The sequence below is a fragment of the Physcomitrium patens genome, chromosome 17, assembly GCF_059467195.1.
Source record: "Physcomitrium patens ecotype Gransden chromosome 17, ASM5946719v1, whole genome shotgun sequence".
NCBI lineage: Eukaryota > Viridiplantae > Streptophyta > Bryopsida > Funariales > Funariaceae > Physcomitrium > Physcomitrium patens.
In genome coordinates this window covers 1,056,470-1,068,756 of record NC_143426.1, presented here as the reverse complement: position 1 = coordinate 1,068,756, position 12,287 = coordinate 1,056,470, and the positions used below count along the sequence as shown (strand labels likewise).

The 12,287-nt window shown below is 34.5% G+C and overlaps 1 protein-coding gene across 1 annotated transcript; it reads right to left on the bottom strand.

Annotated features, from left to right (window-relative positions):
• Positions 1–571: 571 nt before the first annotated feature.
• LOC141046435 (uncharacterized) lies at positions 572–5,885 on the bottom strand. Its single transcript, XM_073540318.2, has 3 exons — positions 4,919–5,885; positions 2,110–3,388; positions 572–1,705 (listed from the first exon to the last, which is right to left on the bottom strand). Exons 1-3 carry the CDS (start codon positions 5,039–5,041, stop codon positions 966–968), a joined length of 2,142 nt encoding a protein of 713 aa, XP_073396419.1. The 5' UTR covers positions 5,042–5,885; the 3' UTR covers positions 572–965.
• Between the last annotated feature and the right edge of the window lie 6,402 nt (positions 5,886–12,287).

Genomic DNA, 12,287 nt, shown 5'->3' with positions numbered 1-12,287 from the left:
TGTTTATCATGCTATGGTTTTTTTTAGTGATTTAAAACATAAAAAATAGTCCTGCATCAATCATTACAGATATATTTTCACATGTTTTAAACAACTATTCTATAAGTATATTGAATAATATCATTTCAATATTTAATACACACATATTATATTCAAATAGAAATAAAAACAAACAGTAAAAGTGTGCTGCTCTAATTGTACATTAAAAAGATATACATCTTGAGTATTAATGATTCCGCCGATTATATCAAAATTATGGTCCGTCGTGCATTTGGTGGTTGAGTAGTTTCCGAAATTTTCCTGAGGATTTCGGCAGAGTGCATTAAGGTCAATCTCAAAGACATGCTATATTGTGCACTAGTGAAGGACAAATGGCATTTCTCATTGAAATTGGTCACATTGACAGATTGACCTACAGCTTCTTAGTAGTTGGGTTCTCTTTACTTCAAGCCAAATACAGACTTGTATTGCCAGGTAAAGCCTTCAAGTTTTAAACTGGTTCCAATATTAGATGTTCAAAATCGAATTTATGAACAGAACACAGATCAATAGTTCCGCCATGCCCTCAAAATGATCGTGAAAATTTGGGAATTGACTAACTATCCTGAAGTTCATCAGACAAGGAAGGTAGCTAAAATGTACAAACGCGTGCATGACATCAACGTTGGTGCTCATGCAGGGTTGAAAGATCAGCCTTATATGTCAAGGTTCTGGCCACACAGCGCAACACACCTAGAGAACTCCATGTGTCAAGCCAGTCAAGACAGAAGCTAGGAAATACTCGACCAGTTCTTTAACTTGTGAAAGGACATTCTGAATGCACATAATTACTACAAACAAACAAGAAAATGACCCCTGTAACGGAGAAAAAAAGCGTAGCAATTCTCACACTATGGAATATCCCAGATTAAACCAAAGCATGTTGACTTGTGATTACAAACCTCACCACACTATGATGCTAACCACTACATAGATGCTGGAGATTTGCGAACTCGCCTTGCTAACCGTGGACCTTTGGATAAGCTCTTGGCAGACCTGGCAGTCTTCTGGTTAGATATGGACAAAATTTGGCTAGGTGACCGGCGCTTGGAGCCAGAACCAGTCTTTCGTGTTGGAATCACGCGAATGGGTCCTGCTGGGACACCCTTCTTCAACGCGCTGCCCCTAGGTGTAGCGGATGGTGGGGTTCGCATTGACCGGGGGGGAAGAGGGTTGTTAGGCTTCCACACAATGTTATTTTTGAGCACAAATTTTACCTTCTTTTTTGAGTTCGATTCTGGCGTCTGTTCCAAGCTACTTGGTTTCACCATTCGTGTCAGCAACTGTCCAGAACTTAGATTGTTCTCGATTAACAGAGGCTCGGATTCTTCAGTGACATTCCCTCTCTTCCGCTTCTTCTTGCCAACACTTTCAGCAGAGGTGGTTTCTTTAGAAGCTCCATTGGAAGCTGCCGCTAAATGTGACTCGGCAGCAATGAAATCAAACTTCTCCTCCAAGTTTGAAATGACAGTGTCATCCACACTCAAACTGATCATTGAATCTGCAACTCTCATCCCTGAGGATATTCCAGTTCCCTCTAGAACCTGAGCGGTGGAACTTTTGGCAGCTTCTGACTGAACTTGTTCACCATCGATTGCATTTTCAACTCCTACACTTGCATCAACATAAAGGTGCTTGGGGATCTCCACTAAGTCGTCTGTCTCGACTGCTTCATAGAAAACTTGAAATTAGTCCAGGTAATTTTGACACATTCAGAGGGAACATTTTCCTTCAGCTCTCGCTACACATCGTACGGATCAAAAGAAGGATAATCATTGTAAGTTAGTTGCAGACGTAGAGCTCGAATCCAAATTATAGATGATTCCTTTTGATCACGATGACAAAAATCTGTTCGCAACTCAATGTTCGTCAGCCTTCCCATCTTAAACCGGTAATACCTGATAAACCTTTGTCCACTATAGTTCCAATAACCATACTTAAATAACTAAAGCCTAAACGCATTTCATACTTCGCCCTCCGTTCATGAAAATGGGCATTCCACAGTTTCGACCAATCGGTAACTCAAAAATAACACTGTGGCCTAGAGCTACGCCTGAGATCTAAGCGTACCTGCATGACTACTCTTCCCCTTTCTCACACTCTTGGTTCCCTTTCTCTTGCTCTTGTTCAAAGCTTCGACAGGGGCGGTCTCAGCAAGCGCTTCCTGTTTTGTCGCCTTCTTCTTTTTCTTCTTCTTCTTCACATCAACTTTCTCGCACTGCTCAACATTAACCTCATTGCCAACGTTAACCTCATTGCCAACATTCTCGGAGTCAGTTATTTTCATTGTTTCCTCAGTTCCTTTTACTGATACCTCATGCTTACTTGACTTAGCCTGTTTCACCACCCCCTTTTTGGTGCTTTTCTTGGATTCAACACTCAAAATCTCAGATCCTGTTGCACTTGTCTTGTTCAGATCATCCAGATTGCTAGATGCTAACGAAACAACTTTGACCTTCCTTTTCTTTTCCTTCGAACCATTTTCTACGACCTCTTGGCCCCTCTTGGCCCTTACACCAATCTGCCTTCCTACTTGCTTAGTAGCACCACAAACGTTTCCTTCACCCATTTCGATGTCGCTGTTAGTGCCACCCCTAACTTTCTTCCTAAAATCAACACCTGCAGAAGCAACCAACTGGTCCAATTTGACACATTCAGCATGGATTTCGTACAAAACCTTCCGATTTGCGTGAGAGGTAGTCTCAGAAGATGCCAACTCAAAAAGCCGTGCACTAATCGGCAAAGTTACAGCAAGTGGTCCAAAGCTGCTCTCATCAACTTCATTACCAGCTTGCATGCTTTTCACATAAGTCTCGGCTTCTTCCAAGAGAGGAATGAACACACATGTTTTAACCCTCTCCAACAAGGATTTATCAGGAGCGCTGGCAAGAGTACCATAGCATGGCTGAAGCATCAATCCCAATGTTTCAGAAGACAAAGGTTGAAACTTCCGGAGCTCGGAAAGAAAAATGTCTGCAAAGTGCAGGTTCACACCCAAAGCTGGATACTGGTCTTTGGCAAGCAAAGATCTTTCAACCAGGGCATTCATGTATTTCCCAATAAGTTCCTCATCCCAATTGCTCTTTTGAAAAATTGCGAAAACTGTCGTCAAAACTTGTCTCAACAGGCGGTAAAACTTATCCAGTCTTAGCCTATCGATTCCACTCCACTCTCGCCGCATGGTAGCAAGAAAAACTTTGAAGAAAGCCAAAGATGTATCCGCGTCCAGACTATCGAGGATGCCAGCTAACTTATTAATAAGATCCCCTTGTACATGTGCCTTGTCCGAGTGCCACAAGCAAAAGAACAAGCCTTTCCATATTTTCTTCAACTCGTCCTCCTCAACATCCTGCAAAGAATACAAGTCAGAAAAGCGAATTACACACTGCTGCCTTCTGACTATATAATTCTCAAAATACATAACCAGCCTCCAGGACCATCTTCACCAAGAGGCTTGCAACCGAGCTACATATTCAAGTAAAACCTCTCTTTCTTGAATAGTTGCTTATGCTCCGTAGCACTTCTCTTAATTTACGTCATCTAGTGCGATCTTGAATCCTACTATATGAGCATCAATAGCCTGAGACAAGTGAGACGTCGGACGTAGAACGCTTCAGAAAGTTCGAGAAAGAGAGAGTAAAAAAAGAAAACCGCAAAATGATGAGGCGGGTGGAAGGGGTTGTAATGAGTATATCCAGAGAGCACATATGATCTCTGAAGAGAAACACATTGAGAGAATGTACTTTAAGAAAATGAAGATGACAAATCCCCTGCGAGCACTTCATCAAAAATCTACACGGCCTAAAACTAACTACAGAAAACCCTTATTTGCATTCTAGTTAATATCATCAACAGACCATTCAGGATAAGAGAAAGCAGTATTCCGAGCAGAAAACCAACCATAAAGATTGACTATTAGGTGATACTCTAACCATCTTGACAGAACTGAAGTAAGTCACAGTGAAAGCCAAAAATATGCACTGAATTAAAAGTCCAGTTAAACTACCAAAATAGTGTTAGTCCGTTATATAGTAAGACCACACTTAAACAAGAACTACAACAGATATGAAGATAATCCATGACATGGATAAGCCCTGTTAATCATTACATTGACAATAGAGACTATGTTGAAGCGTCCTAGCAAAATGACAGCACGATCCATGAATGGTTCACTTTGCATAAATCATGAGGCTGTCAGTCCCAAAAGACAGGCACGCATGGAAGTTCAAACGTAGTTTAATGTCACCTTCAGCTCGCACACTGAACCTCACCCAATCATGTTTCCGAACGGAACATTCTGACTCAAAACTTTATTTGAGTCAGAGAATCTTCATTCACCCTAATGACACGACTTCTCTCCAAAACATATGGCAACAGCCACAGACAATCTACCTGCACGACAACTTGCATTATCTAACCATCTACTGCACTGCTACGAAGGAATGAAGGAAGCAGCACCCGCTGCTTACGTGCAAGCTTAGTGAAGATAAATATGCACTGAAAATTGGGCAATCAAGGACAATGAATATGCACTGAAAATACTGCAGAGGCGACAGACCCACCCGCCCCCAAGGAGCGGAATGTGACAGCACTCCGGCTCCTACAGAAACCTTTATAACAACAGCACTAAACGGCAATATCCGTTAATTATTAAGTTTTGAAATTACCGGTCTGTGTATATCATAAATCAACACTTCTAATGCTACTGTTCAGCATTAGTTCGCTGAAGGTTACCAGCTGAGGAGTCCTAGATTAATGCAAAGAGTCGTCGTCTAAAATGTATGGACATTATAAATGGCTTTCAATTGTGAACGTGCTCAAGTGGGTTACCCTAGGATTACGATGTTAACAGAACACTGATAAAACTGCAGCAGCTTACCTGCTGACACGACAGCCAGAGGAGAAGCAAGGATAACCCTTTCTCTCGCGTTTTCTTATCCGCTGATCCCAACTGACGAGCGAAGTTGGTCTTCCCCACAACAGCTACACCGACTTCACCCATCTCCACTCCCGCCTACGTCTCCAGAGGTCACAAAGAGGAAAAAGCCGCACGATCACCGGCCACCCGTTACTATTCACCCTTTCCTTCTGCCTTCCTCATTCAATCATATCCGCAGATACACCACAACACAATCTCTGTCACAGCCACAATCTCACCCAACCGGACTAGCTACTTTACATAAAGAAGGAAGCGAGCATTCCAGCCGCAACCCTCTATCTCCTTCGAAATTCCCAGAATTACACCTAAACAACGAACACCACTAGAACTGCAATCTAACAAAACAAAACAACCACTCCAGAAACACACTAACTCGTAAAGACCTCGCTACAACCTAACTTTCCAGGAACAAGGACAGACGACTAATCCTCGAGGAACACCTAACACCGCCACCCTAAAATTCAATGGCACGCTACAACTCTTACGCAGGGCAAAGGGCACAACGGAAAAGCGTATTCGCGACAGACGAGAGAAGCGATCTCATGAGTATGAATGAACAGCGTGGACAGCCCGGCGAGGAAGGCACTAGCGATAGAAATAGGAGGCGGGAGAAGGCGAGGTCCGCCAGACTCCATCAGCAAAACAGAGACATGAAGGAGATGGAGTGGAGCTGGTGCCGCGGCTGCTGCTGCTGCTGGTCCAGAAGGAGGGAGACGCAAAGGCACTGGAAGGAACTGGGAGGAAGGAAGAGACAATTAGGTGAACATGCGGAATCCAGCCCCACATCCGTGACGGCGGCCGTAGTGCGGCTTCGCCTAGCAACGCCCCTACGGCAGTGCCACAGCCAGCCAGCCAGCCAGCCAGCCAGAGAGAGCGAGAGCGAGAGAGTCCCTTACAGCGAGCAAGCGAACGAGCGAACAGCGGGTGGGAGGGAGAGCGGGAGATTAGAGGTGGGTAGGCAGGGATTAGATGAATGCATTGGTGTGTGGATGAATAGAGCGAGCGGGTGAGGGGCATTGTCCCGTGCTAGTGGACAGACCCGCTCCAGCCCCACCCACACTCTCTCTCTCTCTCTCTCTCTCTCTCGGTGCACTTAAGACAGGCCAACATGGAAGAAACGTTCATTTGCTCGAGCAGCCTCTGTAGAATGGGTTAGAATGTGGGAAATAGAATGACTTTTACCCTCCTCCCAAAAAGATCTCACACACACAAATTGATAACACCACAAATTTTACATATAATGAAACTGTTAGACTTAAATAATTTATATTTATTAGTTTGATTTCTAATTTGGCATGGCTCTATGTGATTAAAGAATTAACTAAACAAGGGAAAAAATAAAAAGATACATTTTTTACTTCTTGTGAATCTTGAAAATTACAATCGGCTTGCCTCACACACCATAACCTAAACATTAATGTGTTTAGTGACTTTTTATTTAAAGGTATTGAAGTATAACAATATAAGAATAGTGTATATGAATATAAGACTCATAATTTAATACATAACTCTCTTTAAAGCAATCTTTAGGTTAACTATTTGTTTTGGTATTTATAATTCTTTTGGATATGGTTTTGTAATATATTTATAATATTAAATAAATCATTAACCATGTTTAAATTTTTTACTAATTTAATCACAATTAATTGTTGTAATCAATCATATTGTTATCTTATATTTTTTTTCAACCAATTTTTTACTGTATAGATGATTCTAAGAGTTTTTTAAATTTTATAACAAATTATTCTTTTATACTTTCAGTTCATAGATGAAAAAAGACTTCAGATTTATTAATTTTTATAGAATTATATATATATATATATATATATATATATAATATCCTCTATGATAATATATAAATATATCAAAAATATATCCTCTATGATAATGTTTCAAATATCTTATTACATTTTCAATCATCCTTTAATTATGTTAGAATTTTATATTTATATATTTCATGCAATAATAAACGTTGTTCTCATATGAATGCATAAATCCTCATATATCACAAATATCACTATTGGCTTCATTTTTGTAAGACCAATATTTGTTGTAAATTATGTAATCTGAATAAACTCTATGGCACATAAAGTCTTTTTCACGTACTGCACTTCCTTAGGATAATAAGTAATTGTGGATTGCTCAAACAATTTTTTTCATATTTTAAAAAAAACTCTCTAAAAAAATATTAAAAATTATATATTTCTATTTCTCACAATTTTTATTGAAACTATATTAAATATTATTATATTTTTATTTTAAAAATTATTCAAACTTAAACAAATAATTGTATTTTTTATATTATATATTATTATTAAATTCAATGTACATGTGTGTATATATATATATATATATATATATATATATGGTTGATCTTAGATATATGTTGGCAAATTTTATTTACAAGAAACACAAGATTAATCTTATTTTCAACCATGAAAAATATTAAAAATCTTATTATTGCATTATACTAAATGCATGCCATCTTATTTTAATTATATAATAAAACTTAATTTTATCAAATTTCCCATATTCTAATATAAATTAAATTTGTTAAAATTAATTTGTTATCAAATTTCAATATTTTTAGTTTTTTAATATTTTTATACAAAAATTCTTGATCATTTTAGAATATTATTTAAAAATTTAAATAAAATTTTAAATTTAATTAAAATTTATTTTGGAATAATTGATTATTAAAAAAAAAAAAAAAAAAAAAAAAACACACACACACACATTCTTCATTGAAGTAGACAATATTAGCTTACAAAAAATACACAATTTTTAACATTTTAAAAGTATGAATCAACAAAGTATCATTAAAATAAATATTTTTTCTTCTTTAATTAAAATTTACATAGTAAAGTAATTCTAATAGTATTTTATTTATTAAAAGCTATGCTACTTATTATTCTTTAAAATTTTATTATATTTTTTTTATTATAATAAGCTAATTATCTAGTAATTTCTAGTTGGATAAAATCAAAAAAATAGTAAAAATAGATGTATGATGTTTTTTAATTTAATTTATTATTATTATTATTATATTTATTAATTAATTATTATAATATTAAATCATTTAAATTATATATATAAATATATGTATAAAGTTTTCTAAATATTTTTATTTTTGAAGAACTTTATATTAAAATACTATTTTTAGTATAATTATGACATGATCTTGTAGTAAAATTTGTGTTAGAATTATTATTTTTTTTTCAAATCTGATAAAGATAAGATTTTTTTTATTTTTGATTATCTTTTCTTTTACTTAGATATTCAATATTGATAGCTTGTGGAACAAGCTAACTATAGGATAGACATATGGAAAACTTGCCTTTTAAGTTAAAGCATGTGTTTAGCATAGTCAAAATGTATTGGAGATCCTATAAAATATTGCCACGTATATCCTAATGAATATACATATTTCTTATTTTTATTTTATCACCTTTCTTTGAGAAAAGTTTCACTTCTTTATTTGCCTTCATCAAATTTTTATTCTTGACAAATTGATAAGAGTTTTAACTCATTATTCTTATCTTATTTTTAGAAATAAGTAGATGGCTATATTTCTATTATTGTATTTTAAAGGTTGCAAACTATCCACTTTGAACTAACATTTACTTATCCAACACTAATTTCTTTTTTAAAAGAAAGTAAATTATCCCTCTTTGGAAAAAAATTTATTCAATATTAGAGGTTGCGGATTATCTTTCTCTACTCTAACTTATGAATTTATAAATTTATTTGAAATAGAAGAAAAAATCATAGATGTTATACTTGATAAGAGTGAAAATAGATTTACAACTATTGGAGATCTTCACGAACTTATGAACATTCATAGGGTAGAAATTTCATACATTATCTATGCCAACTATAAAAGCACTATTTCTATACCTATAGAAGAAGTCCAAAGTCTATGCTAAGAAGTTGTATAGTTGAAAGAAATAAGTAGATTGACCTCACAACCAAATCCAAAAAGTCTTGTTTCTACAAGCATGAAATAGACAAAGTTTAGTATGCCTAAAGAGTTTGTATCAAGGATATGAACTGAAAGATGATGCATAAATCAATAAAATCCATTTCAAAGAAAAAGTGACAAAATAAAAATAAAGAAGTACGTATATTAAAAAGAAACTGAAATGGCTTATTGTCAAAAGATAAGAAAACTTGAGACTCTTGAAACTAGACTAGAAGCAAGAAAGAAGTTGACAAGAGTGAAGAAGCATTCACTCTTGCCTCTATATATACTATCAAACTAGAAGCTACGTGGCAATTTTCTATAGGACCTCCAATATGTATTGACTTTGCAGAACACATGCCTTAACTTAGAAGGCAAGTTTTTTATGTATGGACTACATAGTTAGTTTTTTCTTCAAACTATCAATATGTATGGCACATGGTTAACTTATTGACCAAGTCTCCAATCTAAAAATCAACAAATGGACACCTATAAAGTCAAAGAACAGTTTATATAGCTTCTAAGAAGCTTCTTTAGAAGATAATATAAAATTAACTTATTTTTACCTATATATACAAGTAATTACCAGCTTATATGTATATATCTGTAACATTATCCTCCCTTTTAGGAACAAGTTCCATGAGGAGTGGTCATCATATGTTGAGAAAATCTATGATGTGATGAATTGTATTCACCACATACTCAGATCTTTGTTCTCTTTGAATATAGCTGATAGGGCTTCTCAACCATCGATAGTATCCAATTCTAAGGTAGAAAGACCACCCTATTATTTGGTCATTCTTAAGACCTTCGTAACTTCCTTCAAATAAAATATTTGGAACACCGTCAAGAGTTGTTTCCACCTCTAATAAAATTATGAAACATGATTTGGATCAACAGACAATGTTGATTTCATTACTCAAAGATGAAAATGCTTTGGCTTCAAGAGAATCATTCTTTGCTAATCAAAAGATGCATCTCTTTTTTTTGGTATAAGATAAAAACATCTAGAAAGGACGTCCGACAAACCTTATTATTTTTTAGGTTAATATGTGATCTTGAAATCAAATCTTGATAAAGACATGGTTCAACGAGCTTTGCGATGTTTCAAAATATATGTTGACATAAAGTACTCACGATTCTTATAGTCTATATACACAGTGACTAGATTAAAAGTGCCTTCTAGATGAAGATGCCATTCTTGAAATGAATCCACAATTATAAGAAGCTCTTTGTTGTGGATTTTATAGTTAATCTTGGTTCATGAAATTTTTTTGGAATAAAAAGTTACTTAGTGAAGTTTATCAATTATTGCCATTTATAATAATATAACACCTAAAGCAAAGTTTGATACATCAATTTCTATTAAAAATATCTTAAAAAAGTTGATATTATATAAAATTGGTATAAAAATAGAAATTGACTTCAAAGCTTCAAAAGATACTTCTGCTTCTTTGCTATATTTAAACTTATATTTACAAATCAAACGTGTAGGTGGAACTACAATTTGAAAAAAATCTTTGATGAAGATCTGATAATAGTTGGCAAAGCCCAAAAAGCATTGGACATCTCTTATTGTTTTTAGAATCTTCCAATCCATAATAATTTGAATTTTCTTAGGATCTATTATAAGTCCATTATTTGAAATGATGTATCCTAAGAAGTGAACTTGAATAGTGTGGAATACATACTTTTCTATCTAGGCATAGAGTCACGCATCTCTTAATTTTTGTAACACATGACAAATATGAAGTTCATGTTCATCTATGTTCCTATTATAGATGAAGATATTGTTGAGATAACAGACAACTTAATTGTCTAAAAATTCTCAAAAAATATTACTTGTTAAATATTGAAAAGCTGCCAATGCATTTATAAGTCCAAAAAGCATGATGTTGTATTCAAAATATCCATACTTAGTTTGAAAAATAGTCTTCTATTCATCTCCTTCTTTAATACGTACTAGATTATATGCTCTCCATAGATCTATTTTTGTATAGATCATAGCTAAATTCAATTGATCAAAAAGTCTGGATATCAAAGATAGAGGGTACCTATTCTTGATGGTGATGTAGTTGAATCCTTGATAATCAATACACATCTAGAATAATCTATCTTTCTTCTTCACAAATAAGATTAGAGTTCCTGCTGGTAATTTGGAATGGCATATAAAATCCTTAACTAGATTTTCTTCATTTTATTCCTTGAGTTTAGCCAATTCATTGTGTGATAAATTATAAATTGGCCCAAATGGCGATTGTGCTCTTTTTTGAAGGTCAATTGAGCAGTCATAGGGACGATGTTTTGAAAGAGTATCTACATTCTTTTTTTCAAATACATCTTAAAATTCTTGATATTATCTTCAAATGTGACTTTTATAACCATTTATTGCTACATCTATAGGAATTATTTTATAGATAACATCTCCAAAAGATAATAGACGACTATCTATGACTTCTACGTGAACATATTTAGTTTTTTGTACTAACAATATTTTATGACTTTTAACAAATTCTACATCTAAAAAACAAGTTGAGGCCCCTGAATCTATCAAGAAAGAGCCTTTATAATTATTAGATCCTAACTGCATATCTATTATAAAAAAAAGAGAAGCTTCTCAAGAGAGGATAGGATCTTCATCAAAAATTATATAAGATTCTAAACATACAATTCTTATTATAGCTATACAACTTTATTTTCTGACACATTGTCTTCTTTGACAAATGTGTTCCTCATTTTGTAGTTTAGTTGCTTCTTTGAACAATGTTGGACAGTGTATTTAGGTTCTCAATAATATAAGCATAGTCCTTCTTGATGACGACGAGTCTTTTTTTGTTTGATAAGAAGTTTAAAATGTACCACATCAATTTTTATATCCTCTATTTTTGAATGTATGTGTGGAAGAGATGTTGGTGTTGCCATCAAATTATAATAATGTTGAGGCCCACTTATGTGACTCTCAAATCAAAATCCAAAAAGTTGATTGTTGCATTTCACAGCAAAGTCAATTGCTTGATTCAATGTTTGAAGATCAAGTAAGTTGAGCATTAATTTCTTTACTTCATATCGTAATCCATAGAAAAATTACCTAATAAATGCATCATCATCTTATTTGATATCAATTATAAGTTGTCAAAACTATGAAGCATATGATGTTACAAATCGATTGCCTTATCGTAAAATACAGATCTTGTTGGTTGCAACACAAGTTTGATCTTGTTCTTCATACATAGACCAAAATTCCACCAAAAATGCCTCTTCATTATCCAATATTAGATCTTATCATTCAAAAAAAGATGAAAACCACAATAGTAGTGATCCTGAAAGAAATGTACTAATGAATCTAAC

What these genes read in the sequence shown, in the direction of transcription:
- LOC141046435 (XM_073540318.2), bottom strand. Translation starts at nt 5,041, where the DNA reads ATGGGTGAAGTCGGTGTAGCTGTTGTGGGGAAGACCAACTTCGCTCGT. An exon ending in TCTGGCTGTCGTGTCAGCAG is followed by an intron (nt 3,389 to 4,918) that starts GTAAGCTGCTGC and finishes TATTCTTTGCAG; the next exon opens with GATGTTGAGGAGGACGAGTT. An exon ending in GGGGAAGAGTAGTCATGCAG is followed by an intron (nt 1,706 to 2,109) that starts GTACGCTTAGAT and finishes TCTATGAAGCAG; the next exon opens with TCGAGACAGACGACTTAGTG.